We start from the raw sequence: 15,040 nt of genomic DNA on the forward strand, positions 1-15,040 counted from the left end.
TTCACCAGGTACGCCGTAGCGATACCCACCAGTAACCAGAAAGCTGAAACCGTGGCCAAATGCCTGTGGGATAACTTCCTAGTCCATTACGGATTCCCGGAGAAACTCCATAGTGATCAAGGACCCGACTTCGAGTCAAAACTGATTAAGGAGCTGTGCACTATAGTAGGGATACGTAAAGTGAGAACGACACCTTATCACCCTCGTGGCAACCCCGTGGAGCGTTTCAACAGGACACTGCTTCAGATGTTGGGGACCCTGGATGATAAGGGAAAGGCCTGCTGGAAGAGTTTTGTGAAGCCGTTGGTCCACGCGTATAACTGTACTCGTAATAACTCAACTGGGATCTCACCATACGAGTTAATGTTCGGGAGGCAACCCCGACTACCAGTCGATCTGGCCTTTGGACTACCTGCTGATAAGTCATCCCAGTCTCACTCGAGTTATGTGAGGAATTTGAAGGATCGACTGAAGGAGAGAATGCTGCAAACGTAGCTGTGCGCAATAAGCGGAGGTTTGATGAGCGAGTGGTCGTTTCATTCCTTGAGGTTGGCGACCGTGTTCTGGTGAGGAATGTCAGACTAAGAGGAAAGAATAAGTTGGCAGATAAGTGGGAAAAAGAAGTTTATGTCGTGATCAAGAAAGCTGGCGACTTACCAGTCTATACTGTTCAACCTGAGGGCAAGGATGGGCCGCTACGCACGTTGCACCATGACCTGCTATTACCCTGTGGGTTTCTGCAAAAGAAAGATAAGCTTGAGGAACCTATAGTTTCAAATAATCATCGCAGGCCTAGAACTCGAGCAAACCCTGTGTTAAGAGAATCTGAGAGTGAAACCCAGGATTCTGAATCTGAGGATGACTTTGCAAGTTACGTACCTGGTTACTTACCAAGCATTGAGAGCAGAATTCTTTCCAACCATAGACCTGAGGTCAGTCAAAAACTGGAGTTAAGTCAGAAGTTTCTCCTGAGATGAGAACTGCAATTAGTACAGATGTCAGGCTTTCTGCCTCAGTGGAGTCACAAGGGAACTTACCTGACCTATCTGATGATGAAGATGGATGTCTGCATGATGGACCTGAGGAGGGGAGATTGCAGTTGAAAGACCCTACAGGTTCAGATGTCTTAAGTGACATGCCTGTGCAGAATGGACAGCAGGATCAAGAGTCTGATAAACCCCCATCTGGGACAATCAATGGAGAGGATGAAAGGAATGATGGCTTGACACATAACGAACCTGTTAAATTGAGGCATCCTCGAGACAGCTTGGTGGAGATCGGCCAGAGCTTGGCAGATATTCCTAGACACTCACAAAGGCATTGTGAACCGCCAAGAAGGCTACAGTACTCCACGTTGGGTAATCCCCTATCTCTGGTTGTGCAGTCATTACTGCAGGGGCTCAGTGCAGCTTTCACGGTGTCATCAGGGGAGCCCTATTGTCTTGGAGATAACCCTCAGAAAATATGTAATGGGAATCCTACTGCAGTGACTTTGCAGCCTAAAGGATGCAGCGGGACCTGCATATCCTCAAAGCGGGGAGAGTGTAACCCGGATGATCCAGGCTACCAGTAGTTGAGTTGAGAGATATGTAAAAAGATGGGAAAATTAAGAAAAAGAGAATAAGAGAGAAAAACGAGTGCTTTAGAAGAAAAAGTGTTTCGTCCAATAATGGATCTTGCTGCATTGATTGACACTCCAATGAGCCAATGGTAGCAGCGCCCTGAGACTGCGCGGGCCACACTGCTGCTGTCAAAAACATAGAGAGAGCGAGCGAGTCAGACGAAGCAGATGCACCCTGAGTGATCTTCAGATACTGGGCATTAAAAAGTAGATATTGAGGAAAAGAAATTTGAATGCAATCAAAAGATTACATTTCTGAGTGAAAGTGATAACTCTGAAGAGCTGACGCCGAAGTGAGAAGAAGACGAGGCAGAGAATCGAGAATAAAAACCGATGTAGATACACGGAGCGCCAAAAAGCACCGCAAATTATCTTCTTGTAAAATAAGATGTGAAATTCTTGCCTTGGTGAGTTGTTTTTGTATATTGACTTGACATTTTACAAGAAAACTGTTGCAGACTCAGCGGCAAATCAGTAGTGTGACATTAGAGTTCATATAGGCCGCTTATGCTAGTGCTATTTTGCACGTTGGGCTAAAGTTAATCACATGTGAAGATGCAAACGAGTCAATGAAGAGTGATAATGTTGTGTGTAAGTGTCAAGATATTGAGTTAATACGCTGTTTGAAGTGTATACATGATATTTGTTGATGAAAGTGTATGAATGGAAGATTAATTATTGTTCTGTCTTGTGTTTTTGCAAGGCTGGGTTTTTTTGTTGTATGTGTGTTTCTTCTGAGAAATTGTGATCACCATCCTGGATACGTGCAACGCATATGAGCGTATGTAAAAGTCGAGCCACCCACGGAGACCATTTGATTGAACTTTGATCTTGAACTCATCGAAACTGGTATGAGAAACCTTTTCCTTTTTGTTTCTGGACAAATGGGACTGAAACTTTGTTTTTGCATATTTTTCCTCGAGCATTGAACGGAGAGACATCGATTCTGAACTGAACGATTCTAAAGAGTCAACAACTCTTTTGATCTGAGTCATTTGACTCTGAACTGATACTAACTGAATCAATTCAGCGAATTTTGAACATATGATTCATTTGGCTGAAAAGACTTACATTTTGAAGGGAAAGAGTGATTTGAGTTATTAAGTTTGCAATCTGTTGTTTTGAGAACATTGTTTATTGTTGATGCACCGACATCAATAACAGACAGACATGGAGCACGAGTGTCCGGATTCCAACACAGACCGAAACCAAACCAGACAGGAAGTCAGGATCCAGACAGTGTGCTCCCGACATGAAACAAGACAGACCAAAGAGCGCACGGCAGGGAATTCAACCGAAAACGTTCGCTCACACATAGACAGACAACAAAACACGAGACAGATATGGGATAATGATGCCATAGCCCTGTCATACAAAAACCCAGACTGACAGAGTAACAGGACCGGGGCTCTAACACCACATGCTAAACACTTTATTAGGATTTTGGCCAATGTATGGTCAGAAAATTCAGCATATTGGCTCATACAGGGTTGAGAGGCTCTGGAGTGTGTCGAAGGCTCCGGGAGTGATGGTCGTCAATGTGTTGTCGAAGAGGGACAGCAGACGGACATTGTGCAATCCAGTGAAACTGTTGTTGTGAATGCAGCTGATTCGATTGTTTCGCAGCATTCTAGAAAAGAGACAAAAGGTCTGTGAAGATGCAAAGTTGAATTCAGATCATTTGTATTTCACAATGATAGCTGAAAGTTTGTATTAGACTGAAATTAATCTCACAGCATCCGCAGGCCATCCAGACCTCTGAACATGGCACTCTGTACGGAGTCCAGCTGGTTAGCCGTCAGGTGCAGTTCGTTGACAGAAGAAGCCCCCTCAAATGCACCGTCTTCTATTTCAGAGATCTTATTGTTGCTGAGGTTTCTATAGGTTACATGACAGCTTCAGTAGAGTATCATAACCAGCACATAAGCTCACACAAACCTGACAACAGCACTTACATTTTCTTAAGGTGTGAAAGCGTCTTGAATACACCTGTGGCTTCTATACTTGTGATCTCGTTATTGTTGAGACGACTAAAAATAAAGTGAAACAGCAGAATGAGAGGAAAGAACACTACAATATATTATTTGAGCAGATAGAGGTTGTATCTGGACACATGACAGTGTGTGATGTAGATTGGTTGCCTTACAGTTCGGTGGTGGACCCTGGGATGTGCTCAGGGATTCGACTCATTCGCAGGTTCGAACAGTCCACCACGTTAGACTCACAGCGGCATTTTGCTGGGCAGACTGGGTCATTATTACAGTCATTATTTAGGCTGTTGTCCTGAGTTCCTACAGGAAAACAATTAAATGACAGTCAATGAAGATCAACAGGAACATATTCATGGATCAAGATCCATTCAAACAGAAGCCTGGAGTGACGGGACATGATTAGGAAAATGGCAAATATCTTAAAAAATAGACAATGGCAGCAGGCATTTATTGAATGAGTGTTGAATAATTAAAACACATTTACAGTTAACGAGAAGCCAGGGAGTGTTTTCAAAACTGGTCAAAGTGCTCTCAGCTCATATTTCCCATCCATGTTGCGAAATTAATTAAAAAAAAAGCAGCATTTCCATCCCATGTGTTCAAGAAAACTAAATTGTCACTTCTGGGAAAATTGGTGTAAAATAGAAATACAATTAGAAAATGAAGCCACTATTATTTTATTACTATTATATTAACAATAATTTGTTACATTTAATGAACTGCTTGCTATTAAGAGAGTGCAGGCAAAAGGCTTAGATGAACTTCATGTTTGCTAGCGTTAAGTGGCAGATGCCTTAAGTGTGGGTTACACAGTTCTTGGAGGATAAAGCAACCAATAATTTTGATGACAGGCTTTGGCATTTCAGAATAACTATGGCAACATTTGAAATGCTATGCATATTGATGATATTCTCTAAGCAAATTACTTTTTAATATGCATCTACTGTGTATATTTCAATATTAATTTTATAGGAATATATTGCACATCTTCCTCTCAAATGAAAAAATTATCCATCTCAAGCATGAGTATATGTTTTTATGCACATTTTGGAAACTTTATTTGCATCTTAGTGTTTCATCCATAATTTCAAAACATAATGTCAGCCTTTTAAGAAGAAGTATTTCCCCAAAGCCATCAACATTGTTGCCTAAAATTTATTGCACTGGGAAAATATTTAATTTAGTGGATTAAAATTATCCCTTTCTAACTCCAGTAAAAAGTTCCTCTTATTTTTATTTTATTTTTACTTTGTAGAAGTTGCTAGAACTCTGATGTATATTTACAATAGATTCAAATAGGTCAGATCCTGGAATTCTCCTCACCATCTGAATATTCCAGTTTTCAAGACTTCAGACATCTCTAACAAATTGATGTAAATCTGTAACATAAACTCTTGCAGTTTTCAAGACTTCTTATCTTAGAGATATGTGCTGTGAGTGGGAGACTCAGACAGACAAAGACAGATAGAGCAGTAGAAGGATTTTATGGTCTGGGTTTTTTTTATAGGCCTGTGCCATTTCTATTATTCATTGAATAAAACACTGAACTCAAGGACAAGACTAAAAGACACTCTCCCTTTTCATGACATTCTTCATTCTCTAGAGAATATGCATATCTCTTTTCCTCTCTTCATCTATTTATTTATCTTTTGGCTTTTGTTTTTGCTCAAACAAAAAATTCTTAGTTTCAGTTTATATTTCAGAAAACAGAAAAGGTTTCATGTTAAACATATGGTACTCACCTGGGATAACGTACTGCTCTTTGGCTGTGATGGAGACACAAGCAGAAATAAATGACAGCTTATGAGGCAGTATAGTTCCAGGATTGTTAATATTATGTTTTTCATACAGTTGAAGAACATTAGTATGTAACATCTAAAGATTACACAAATAAATGATCTGTATTTCAAGCATTAGAGGAGAGAACAGTGCTAAATCATATGCGCTAGAAACAACAGCTTAAAATTTTCAAGATAATGTTGGGCTTAATATGCTCAAATAGGAGACAAAGACAGGCCTACATACAGTCATAAAACCTGACTGCTCCTGTAGGAACACTCAAATCCTGATAAAGCAAACAGCGGCAAAATCGAACAAAGGGAGTCCAAAACAGACTACAGATCTGTTCAAGCCTTGCTCACTTTACACACATGTGTGAAATTCTGAAGGATTGAACTATCAACTCCTACTGGATGAAATGCATGACAGAATGTGTCCCTCAACCATGATGTCATCGAGATTATAAAACCCTGGAGATTCTTCCCAAGCTTTGCTTCCAGAGACAGTATGAGCCACGTCTAGTTGCAGCCCTGCTGCTCACAGGTGTAGCCTCATTGCCCAAGGAAGCAACGTACATACCTGAACTTTGGCCATACAATCTCCATCTCGCTGGACGAGCCGAGATTTCTCTGTGTTCCACGAGCACGCTAACGGATCTGAAGGAGACCGTTGAGCAATCCACTTCTCACCCTTTTGCCTGCTGAAGTGAAGAAAGAAGATTTCTCTTCCTTCTTCAACTGAGTCAACTTCACTGTTATCTCCGCCAACCCGCTGAGAATCAGCCGCCGTACCGCCCGCTGACAAAGGAAACTGCTTCCCATCATCACCCCAGCTTCATGAAACCGAGTTGGAGTCAAAAGATGGACGAACACACATTCGACTTGCATCCTCACCCGACTCAACTAAAAGGTTTACGTCTGGGCAGAGATAGATTATTATAGTGTGTTATTCTTGTGTATCAAGGTTATTGCTTGTATAGGTTATGGACCACATAGTCCCACTCATTGCTGCTAATAATACTAAAGGTATTTACTAAGGAGTTTTTCCATTAAAGAACCAACGATCATGGCAGACAGATTATGAGCTGTTCACATTGTCTTAGAGTGATAAAACGAACTGTGCCTTCTCTCCTACAATCACTAAAACCGGCTTCAGTGCCGTCACTCTGTTCTCTCTCTCTCTCGTACTAACCGCATACACATACGACCCCTCCTAAACATACCCGCACACACATTTGGCGAGCAGATAACTTGGCGATAGAGCCTAGCTTTGTCCATAAGTTATCGTATCAGAGGAGACAATTGTTAAAGGGGCAGACATCATTAACCAGTCTCTCCGCCAACATTCACAGCCACATTCTCTGGAGAATTGCATAGGATATATAGACAATTGGAAGAGTTTTTGGGGTAGACCTGACCTGCTAAAGAGAGACGGACTCCATCCCTCCAGGGACGGTGCCGCTCTCCTCTCTAGTAATTTGGCTCATAGTCTCATTAATGATGGTATTTGACTAACTGGGGCCCAGGTCAGGAAGCAGACTAACTGGTTAATCTGATCATCTGCTAGCTGCCTTTAGACATCACACAAGTCACATAAACTACAACACATAGAGAATTTATCAACTAGATATCACATAAAGACTTTGTCTTTTCCCTGTGTACCAAACACATAACGCTCACTAAATAATTTAGAAAATTTGTATTAAGGTCAACTTAACAAAACAAAAACAATTAAATTATTAAAATAATTAACAATTATTAATCTCTCTACCAACGCAGTAACTGTAAATTTAATAATTACAGATCATAATTTGGATGCGCTCTGTTTGACTGAAACCTGGCTTTAACCGGATGAATATATTCATTTAAATTAATCTATTCCACCAGGTTATTGTTATAATGAGCATGAGCTGGCATGGGAGATGCGCATGTGCCCTGCTCAAGGACATGAAGGCAACGCGAGAGTACTGGGGATCCAAGCCTCAGAAAACACCAACCTAGCGCTTGAAGGTAACGAGATGCCTCGCGTTAAAGTGAACGTTAGAACAGGACCCCAGAGGCGCTGACCACCTTGCCAACAGGGTGGGCAACAGAACCAGGGGGGTAGTGACCAGACGGCCCCCCAGGGTCATGCCGGGCCAAAAGGAAAGTTATGGTTCAAACGGAAACCCAAACAAGAAGGTGAGTGGAAAGACAAGGTTTCAAACCCCCCCAGAGGACGAGGTTTGAGACAGGAAATGGAGGGTATAATCATGAGATGCCTGATGGAGGCAGTAATGCAACTGTAGTATTATAATGCTGAAGCATTGCAGGAACATGATTTGAATCTAGAGCCAAGAACCAAGCAACACAAAGAATTCAAGGAAACACCACGACATGCAAGTACATCTCCAGTATTGTGCTCAAAGTGCTGGTGTATTAGTTAAATACTTTGGGTAATCCGATAGCAAATCAATGTAGACTCAAATAAGGATAAATGGTTCTTAAGTTCATAAAGTTCATTTTTACTGTATTGATAATTTATTTCACATTCTGTCACTCTTCTCACCAACCTGTCTCAAGTATATATGTGTTAGATTAGATTTATGATTAGAATAGCAATAAAGTTTGTCAGTATTCAAAGATGATTTGACTGTGATATATTTTGATAAATAATCTCATCCCTGTTTCTAAAAGATTTCACTTCAATGCTATACCTAAATACGTGTGATATTATTTTCAATAAGCCATGAGTATAGTATTAATCCAATAAGAGATTAATAAGGGAATCATAATTCCCTTATTAAAGCTAATTCCTTACAGTAGAAATTGTGAGCGGATACAACGAGACATTGTATTATGATTTTAATGGTGGAGAATTGTATTCATACAATTTATCTAGTTATTTGTCATTTACCTAATTTATAATGGTTGTCGAATGTAACTAATTCCATTTTACCTTTCATTACATAATAATGTAGAATAAGGACAGTTTAATTTAGCTCATAGCTCACATATTTCAAGAACCTAAATTCCCTTAGGTGTGAGAATGAGGGCCCTTTAACGGTTCCCTTCTAAATGTAGCATACCAAATACCCTACACAGCTTAACGTGTTCCATAGTTCACCAGGTCTGCCGAACTCCTCAAAGGAACACGCTGCTGACCCCCATGACTAGTATCACCTCCTGTTAACACCAAACTTTACTTTGTACGTTGGGAAAGGGGAACAGGGGAGGCCAAGATGCTCCCCAAAACTGTTACTCCGAAAATATCTGTAAAGGAGTTCAATGGGAAGGAGGAGGCGAGAACCGTTAAATATAAAATAATATACAATATAAATAATAGTTTTAATGATAAACTTAAAAAGACACAAACACACACATGACGGACATGTCCGTTAACGATCTCTCTCTCCTCGCACCACCGTCTGAAATCGGCCTTTATCCCTCTCGGATGCTTAATTAGCCTGATAAGGGACCGGGTGTGTATAATCACAACCCGGCCCTGCCTTCTGCCCTCTGCCCTGCCACATTCCTCCCTCGTTCTCTCAGGCTGGGGAGCCCCCGGCCTGATGTACATCCGCTCCACTCTTTCCCTGGGGGAGGGCATGCTTTAAGCCTGCTCTGCCAGCAGATAATCCCCATCTATCTGGATGAGGGAGGGGACAAGGAGAGGGAAACAGAAATAATTAAGATGCCCCAGGAACAGTCTTTCCACCAGATGAAGGACAAGCTCAGCTCTGTGCCCTGTCTGGCCTACCCAGATAAGGATAAAGAGTTCCACCTCAAGGCAAGCTTTTCATCCCACTGTCTCATGCCATCCTGACACATAAACAAAACACAGACAAGCGTGTCGTCGCCTAAGCAAGCCGACCTCTTAGTGTTGTTGAGGTTAAGTTCTCTGATGGTGAGACCACTATGAGCTAGGACCTATACGACAACTTGTGTCGACACAGTCCTCCTCCCTTCTTCACACCGCAAAGTCCCCACATCCTTTTGACAGGGTCACCACAAAGTCTCCTCAAATCAACTGGGGTATGCGCCCTCTCCGTACAGATTGGGAAAAGACAGGTCATGCATTTCATGAGTGTAGTCCCTCAACTTCAACCCCCGTTCTTCGTGGGGGTGGACCTTCTGTTTCAGACTAGGCGCTCAGTTGGACACAGTCAACCAGGTCCTGTGGTCCCAAGCCTGGGCCAGAAGGCATCCTCTGGCCATTGAGGTAGAACACATGTAATCCAGCCAACCCATTCCCCAGGTCTGCAAGGTTGCTATCGAGGTGGATATGATTATTCCTGCACAAACAGCAAGTTTTCCCATCTACCTGTTGATCTCTAAAGGACAGAAGATACCTGACCCACAGGTGGATTTCTAACCCTTGCCCCACTTCTGGGAACTCAATCTGAATGTCAGTGGCATGCCCCTGCTTGAATTGAGCCACCGTTCAACCTACTTGCTGGTTCAGAACCTGACGCACATCCCGATTCAGGTGACAGCGTGGTGACCACTAGGGATGATGGTAAATAACTCGTTTCATGATTTCGATCTGACACTGCCAGTGATAGGAGAATTACCTCCATCACTAGCTAGGAACAACAACCTGGACTGTGTCCTGTACACTTTCCTGACCAAAATGATCATGGTGGTGTAGCGTATGAATGGGAATCATTAACTCATCGATTTTGGAGACAAAGAACCCCTGTAAGATCACTGAAATGGCGCCCGCTAGTCTGTTGAGTACAATGTGCTATTGACAGAGGGACCGCGTGCTTTACCATGTGAGAAAGGCACGTGAAAAGTTGGGAAAAGTGTGTGTCTTTCATTTAAAGCCTAGAAGGGCTTATTTCTAAGGAAATATGTTTAAAAAAATTATATGTTTAACATCTTAAAATCCACGATCCCGGTTCCGGGATTTAAAATTACGTCAGTAATAATGTACTTCCAATTTTAAATGTATGCGGAGGAGTTATGAGCTCATATCACCATTTGAAAGCTTAGAATGTCTACTTTCTTGAGATATGCATCACTTTGGCATTTGTTTTACACTAAGTAACTTATTTACAATAAATTACATAGTTCCACCCATCAAAAGTCGTGGTCATAATTATGATGCGTTTTTGAATACATATGTCTCATATCGCTCAAATATGACGCACATGTACAAACCATGTATCAAATGAAAGCTCTCATTGCCAGTAAGAAGTTCCAATAAGTCTTTTTATTGAGGTATAATCACATATCTAATACACTTCGAATGAATCATGAAGTATACAATCATACAAGTGAAATTATTGAATATTTGCCGTGCTACTCGCACTAGACAGCACAGTTAGCCACAAATGCTACATAATCTTTTACCTTAGGTTATTCTCTGCAAAATGAGCCGTTTTTCAGTGTTTTCTGTGGTTGTGTGCCCAAGTAATCCCTTGATATGTCACACGAGTGCAGAAACACCACAAAGTAATGTTATATGATATTCAACAATCCAGGAAAATATGTAAACATCCGATCCGGATAAAGCATATATTGCCGTAAAGCTTAGACCCTCCGCTTTCCGGCAATGTCTCTCAAGATCAAATAGACCAATCAGGGGCTGTGATATTGCATCCAGACTGTGAAGTGATCACTGGGTAGGTTACGTGCCCAAAACACACAGACGCATCTCACCAGACACCAGAGCGCATATTTACCACTTTCAACAGTGTTTTATGTAATGACAAAGGGTTTTCTGTAAAATTACACTGGGATTTTGCATTTATAGCACTGTATATGGGTATGGGGAGACTTTAGATTTGGGTAGGCGGAAAGTACACCAAAAAAGGTAATATTCCTCCCTTCAAATAAATTGAAATAGATATTAAATAAAACATGATACAGACAAAATTCCTTTTTCAGGTATTTGCTGACATCTAGTGGAAACAGCCAAAACTGTCTGCTTGCTGCTAGGGTTTACAGGGCTTGAGTTATACACTTTCAAAAATGAATTTATATAAAAAAAATCAAAAAGCGCCTCTTTTTTTAGGAGGGTTATTACTGTTCAGACAACATATATTTAATTGTTTTTAATTTTTAGCAGTGTTTTATGCAACTTCAAAGGGTTTCCTGTAAAATGACACCAAAACTGTGTATTTAGGCCAAAGTATGTGGGAATGGGAAGCTTTTTAATTTGGGTAGGCCAAATCCAGGCGGAAATCCCCAAAAATGGCAAGGATCTTAAGAGTATACTTGTGTATTTCTGATGTTAGATCAAAACTAGTTAGAATTGTTTCGTTGTGTAGTTTAAACTCTGAGGCCTTATATTTAATAGCCTAAGAGTGTATATCCACTTTTAAGTGTACCAAATACACGTTTCTTGGTATCAAATTAAACCTTACGGCTTGTCCTAGCTGAATATAAAGATAAGGTTACTGTAAATTGTTGTCTGCTATGTTTTTACTGCCTTTTGAGTGAGTCAAACCAAAGTCCTGACCCAGAGTCATAAATTTTGCAAATGAGCCTTGACGGGACAAAGGAACCAGCTCGCGCCCAAAATAAAGGAGACTTTTACGACCTCCAAAGGAATGTTCAGAGAGTGCTGACTCTCACTTAATTCTTACTGAGAAGGAGAAATGAACCCTTTTTAATCCTATATATTCTATATATATATCCATGTGATAAATGTATTGACATGTATCTAATGTTCCATCTCATGATTTTCCTTTATGTTGTTTGGTTTATGTTTCCTTGCAAACTCTAATGGGTTAATGTTTCAGACTTTGCATACTATGGTTAACCGAAATCATATGTGTGGCACATTTGGTCTCTATAACTTGGTATTTTGAAGATCGAAATGACTGTGTACATGATATGTCGATAACAACAACATATTAGTGTTACAAGAATATTTCTTAGTTTCTTCATCGGCTACCACCCCTCCAGGGTGCACACACAATGAGCACCCTTAGAACAAAGAGCAATAAACCAAATTCCCGCCTGGAACTTCCACCCTTCTTATTGGTCGAGCCAATGAGGGGTGGGACACGTTTTCTAAGGTTATAAATTGCATCCACACCGGCCCTTCGCTCTCTTACACTTCTTCTCTTTTGCTGCCCCCACTTCACCTTACATCTCTTCTGCTGAACATTTCATCTCTCTTACCTCTTCCCCAAAACTGACCTGGATAGCCTACATAATGGTGGAGATTAATGCGGGCACATTTTAAGCTTTGTTTTGTGAACGAATGCATTGTAAATTTTGTGTATTTTGGTTGTTAATTCTGTACGCGAGCGCGCCGGAACTGTAAAGGCACAAAAAGCCCGTCCCAGTTCAGCACGATGAACAAGTTGCTAAATAATGTCTAAACATTTGTTGCCACTGTTGAGTGATAAAGTAAACTGCAGTTCATAATATTAAAATTGCTTCTGTGTAGACGCGCTATATTTTAATATTACAAAATCCCCTGTTCAGAACGACGCTCTTCTTTCAGGGTGATAAAAAGATGGGTTAAGCGATGCTCCTTTTCTCATCTTAGTAAGGCCTGAGATTATAATCGTTATAAAATTAACTCCTGGTTTACATTGACGTAGCTAATCAATCGAAAACCTAATACATTTTGAATAAGTGCTATATTTCTGATGTCTATGGGAGCCGAATAACAGACGTACAATTCCTGTTGTCCACATTTACTCGTAGTGCAGAAAAAAATCTACCACGCCGTTTGTGTGAAGTATAGCACCAAAAGAAAAAAACAAAAACAGACCCGCCAAGGTTTCAATTGAATAATTGTGATTTTGCAGAAAATCCAAGCGTGAGAACTCTCTCTCGGATTAGAAATCACACGGAACGTTATTCCGCAGACAAACACTAGAGGGCAGCCTGTAAGTGCCTGATTAGTTCTCAAGTTACTCCCACCCCATGACGTCATCTTGCGCGAGCACAAGTACGCCATCGTGTGGACATTCTCGAAATAGGTCTCCATTTATTTTCCTTTGCTAAATTATCTGAACAGCTACTTTCATTCCCTCTGTTGGCTATGGTTTTTGTTTTGTTTACTGTTATAAACATTTTCATTCGTTGAATTTGTTACTACAAGTATTTGGTTTTAGCCAAAGTTTCCTGCCTCTGACTGAATACACTTAGTTGAATTTTGGTTGAAAAAAAAAAATCATTACATCATTAGTCTCAGTACAACTGCTGATATCCCACTTGGGGGGAGCACGCCTTTGTGGCATTCCCTGCTAAGTCGGCTTATCTCTTTTTCCCTCCTTTTATTTCATTTTGGAATTGTTTACCACCTATTCCTATTTGTTTTTCCTTTTAATTATCTTCCTTTCTTGTGATTAATACTTGTTATTACTCCTTTGTTCTTACTACTATCAGATTTTATTCTGTTATTTAACAAGTTTAAATTTAATTTAAATTAAGTTTGTCTGTTCATCCTGCCTTGTTTACTTCTGTCTTTTCTTGTGGTTGGATTGTTTTGATAATTAACATCATTATCAAACTTCCTCTTTATTTATCATTATTTGGTAAAGCTTTTGCCTGTTATTTCTACACACATAATTACTCAATTTGGTTTAAACAAGAAAGCCTTAATTCATTTTAAGACTTTCACTTGCTAAATCCTGTTCTGTATTTATAGGTAGAATTCCCTAGTGTGCTGTGTTGATTCGACAGTCATCTCTGGTTGGTTCCCAGCAAGCTGGTTGATCCGACCGGCCTTTCCGACGCTGGCCGTATGTGGCCGTATGTGAATCTCGGACTCTTCTGTCTCTTTTCATTGGTGCGGCACGCAACGACATCAGCAATTTGGCACTCCAAAGGAGCGTCAACCTAGTCAGTCGACACGCAGGGCAAGTTTGGAATAATTACCTAAACCAGGGCCTGAAGAGGGGCCACTCTTATGAGGGTTCTAGGGAAAATCCAATCTTGTTGTGCCGCCTGACAGTTGACACCTTGGTGTTGCCGGTTGTGTTTAAAGTCAAGTTGTTTGAGAGGGCGCACCGTGATAGTAGCAGAGGGCCCGGGGACACTGCGGTCAAGTGTTTGGAACCGTTGGAAAGATTGACCACTCGCTGGTCCCCAGCAGAGTGACATCGATTCACCCCAGGCAAACTAAAAGAAGATAAAATCCATCCACCAGTATAGGCCACATAATAGTAGACATTCCCCCGGTCATTTAAGCATTTGGCCCATTTCCTTTCTTTCTCTCCCCTAAGCCACACCATCTTCCTAGGGTTTATACCTCGATAGCGCCCCACCCTGTTGGTCCTATCATAAACCCTAGCAGTGGTGGTACACTTAGGCCCTTTTTCTCCTGCCTATCTATTCCTAACATTAATTGTGTTCTACTTTATTCTGCTGTTCTGTTCTGTCGTAGTGTGTACTTCCAGTTCACATTAAGACAGAGCCTACAAGAGCCATCAAGGAAAACTGAATAAAGAGACAAACAGGCAGCCCGCATCATCAGATGACCCTTGTGGGCTGCCGCCTTGTCAAATCCTTTATTTAGACCTGCACTGACCCGCGAAATTCGGCCCACCTAACTGTCTAACTGTCTACCCCAGTTAGTCAAAATTACGGCTTATAATAGCCACCTCATTGTAGCTCGCTAACCTTACGCGTACTTGCATTGGCCTATTTGTGTGTGCTGTTCTTTTCTCTCGCCTACAGTAAGCCAGTATGTCCCGTTC

At 41.0% G+C, this 15,040-nt stretch overlaps 1 protein-coding gene across 2 annotated transcripts in view; it reads right to left on the reverse strand.

Annotated features, from left to right (window-relative positions):
* LOC127660858 (slit homolog 1 protein-like) overlaps window positions 1-15,040 on the reverse strand; it is a 209,817-nt gene that overhangs the window by 53,215 nt on the left and 141,562 nt on the right. For both annotated transcript variants that reach the window (XM_052151304.1, XM_052151303.1), the window contains exons 15-19: window positions 5,355-5,378; window positions 3,768-3,912; window positions 3,577-3,651; window positions 3,356-3,499; window positions 3,108-3,251 (exon numbers count right to left, since the gene is read on the reverse strand). In XM_052151304.1, coding sequence (XP_052007264.1) covers window positions 3,108-3,251; window positions 3,356-3,499; window positions 3,577-3,651; window positions 3,768-3,912; window positions 5,355-5,378 — 532 coding nt within the window. The remainder of the gene's footprint in view (window positions 1-3,107; window positions 3,252-3,355; window positions 3,500-3,576; window positions 3,652-3,767; window positions 3,913-5,354; window positions 5,379-15,040) is intronic.

This window comes from Xyrauchen texanus, chromosome 20 (genome assembly GCF_025860055.1).
Source record: "Xyrauchen texanus isolate HMW12.3.18 chromosome 20, RBS_HiC_50CHRs, whole genome shotgun sequence".
In the NCBI taxonomy this organism is placed as follows: Eukaryota; Metazoa; Chordata; class Actinopteri; order Cypriniformes; family Catostomidae; genus Xyrauchen; species Xyrauchen texanus.